The following is a 2,067-nucleotide window of genomic DNA, read 5'->3' as shown; positions in this document are numbered from 1 at the left end:
CACACGTTTGTGTGTTTTCAAATAGAAAATGCTTCTGGATACAAGAAATAAACACCCAGAACAATGAAGAGCATAAGGAGAACTATTGTTTTATATATCATCAGTTCATATTGGCCAAGCATGTGCTTGCTGATTCCCTATTTTTTGGTGCTAACATTTGACCATTGGTTGCTGTGGAATGCAAAGGAATGTTTAGTGATCGTGGCAATCTTATTATAGCTGGTTTAGAACTAGTGGGAATATGGTTGCTTTGAAATAAATAGTGCATACCTGACACGTAATAGTAGTGTAGTCTTTTGTTATTTGGTGTATAATAGTTTAGTATTATGATTATGAGAGGTTTATATATTTGCAACTGTGACTTCGCACTCTGACACTTCCATGGCCAATTGTTAAATTCACTGGGAATCCCTACTAGTATTAGTAATGACTAACATCAGTAGAAGTGTTTGACTTAAATTTAAAGCATGGAAGTGTATGAATTGACATTTCCACCTTTTCATTCACTAGTAATTTTTTGTTTGTATTGGAGACTATTTTGCTCAAAATATCATATTTGATATAAGCAAAAAACTTAAAAGAAAAGATGCCCAGAAAAGAAGTGTTGAGAAGCTATAGAATCAGTTCATTCACACAGAATTAATAGCAACATATTCTTGTGGAAACTGAAGGTTCAATCGGTTTAATAACCATTCATACAAGTAATTGGATTACAGTGTTATGGAATAATGGAAAACACCGGTTTTGATTAGTTGATTATTTTCATGACAACCAAATTAACTGAAAATACAAATACTGGATATTTGGAATAATCAGAAATGCTAGATGATTATTTTCATGACGTTAATCAATGCTCATAGCTAATAGATTATATTGAGTTAATTGCCTAGTTTTAATCTTTACCCTAATTTTGGTTCATAAATTGAAGATATTACACTTTAATTTCATCTAGTTCACATCATAATAGTTGTTCATGCAATTTGATAATATCTCAGCCACTACAGTGCTTGTTGTATCATAGGTGGCCTCATGGGTCCTAATATTTGGCAAAAGGTATCCATTGGCACTGGATATAGCAGATACAGTGTGGTTGACATTGTTATACATTCTTCTTTACTTTTGCTCGTAAGTTCTTGGAATTAAGTATAAATTAAATCTTCTGATAGTTTTGTAAATATGGTTGGAATGTTTTAAATTTAATGGTTTTTTCAATTGACCACAAGTAACTGTTTTTAAGACTAAACACAGTGTAGTAGTCTCCACACTTTTAGCAGAGTCAGCATTACCATAAGACTGCTCTTAGTGCTTTAACAGACTATTTATATATGTTTTTATATCAGCAAAAGTGTTTATGGCTTGTTTAATGCATATTTAGTATTTTAAGCAATATCTCTTCATTTTGTCAAGCCATAATAAGTAGCCACTGGTTATGTGTAATTAATGTTAAGTTTGAGTTTGAAAACAAAAGTAACTTAAAACTTTTAAAGCAGTTAATGCTGACACATGTCTACATCCAAACTTTATTTACAGGAATAACTCAGCACCTTTAAAGCATTAAAGAGTTGTTTAGAAAAATAAAAATGACTAGTGTTGAAGAATCTGTAGCTCCTGAAACTGATAATTCTGTTGGCAATGAAGCCCATCAACATGAAGTCAGTGAAGCAGATACTCTTAATGAAACTATTGGAAGTGTGGGTGAAGATGAGAGTGATCAGTGTTTGGAAGATCAAGTAAGTTAGAATACAAAACTTAACACTGTTAATTTAGTAGACCAAATGCAATGTTTTACATTGATAATTGCTTAGTGTTTTTTTAGTCTTGTTGTAAGTAAAAGAAAATTTCATGTTGAATGTATTAACCCTTTCCAGATGGGGTCAAAGGCCATGTCATTGTGTTTATTGATTTGCATTCAAAATTTTCAGGAATTTATGTGAATTAGTTTGATATCAAACTGTAGATAATAATTCAAATTTTAGTATTATACCTTACTCAATTTCTTAATTTAAAAGTAAATATTAAAAAAAAGCCAAACATTGATTTTTTTTTTGTGTGTCACGTGGTATGTTG

At 31.0% G+C, this 2,067-nt stretch overlaps 1 protein-coding gene across 1 annotated transcript in view; it reads left to right on the top strand.

Moving 5' to 3' along the window:
* The window catches only part of LOC106473962 (polyadenylate-binding protein 2-A-like), a 21,497-nt gene that overhangs the window by 2,135 nt on the left and 17,295 nt on the right, over positions 1-2,067 (top strand). Inside the window, exon 2 of the mRNA XM_013934651.2 lies at positions 1,531-1,730. Within this exon, the coding sequence (XP_013790105.1) occupies positions 1,581-1,730 (150 nt within the window). The 5' untranslated portion in view covers positions 1,531-1,580. The remainder of the gene's footprint in view (positions 1-1,530; positions 1,731-2,067) is intronic.

Source organism: Limulus polyphemus, unplaced genomic scaffold, assembly GCF_000517525.1.
Source record: "Limulus polyphemus unplaced genomic scaffold, Limulus_polyphemus-2.1.2 Scaffold6680, whole genome shotgun sequence".
Taxonomy (NCBI): Eukaryota; Metazoa; Arthropoda; class Merostomata; order Xiphosura; family Limulidae; genus Limulus; species Limulus polyphemus.
This window is presented reverse-complemented; position numbering and strand designations above follow the sequence as displayed.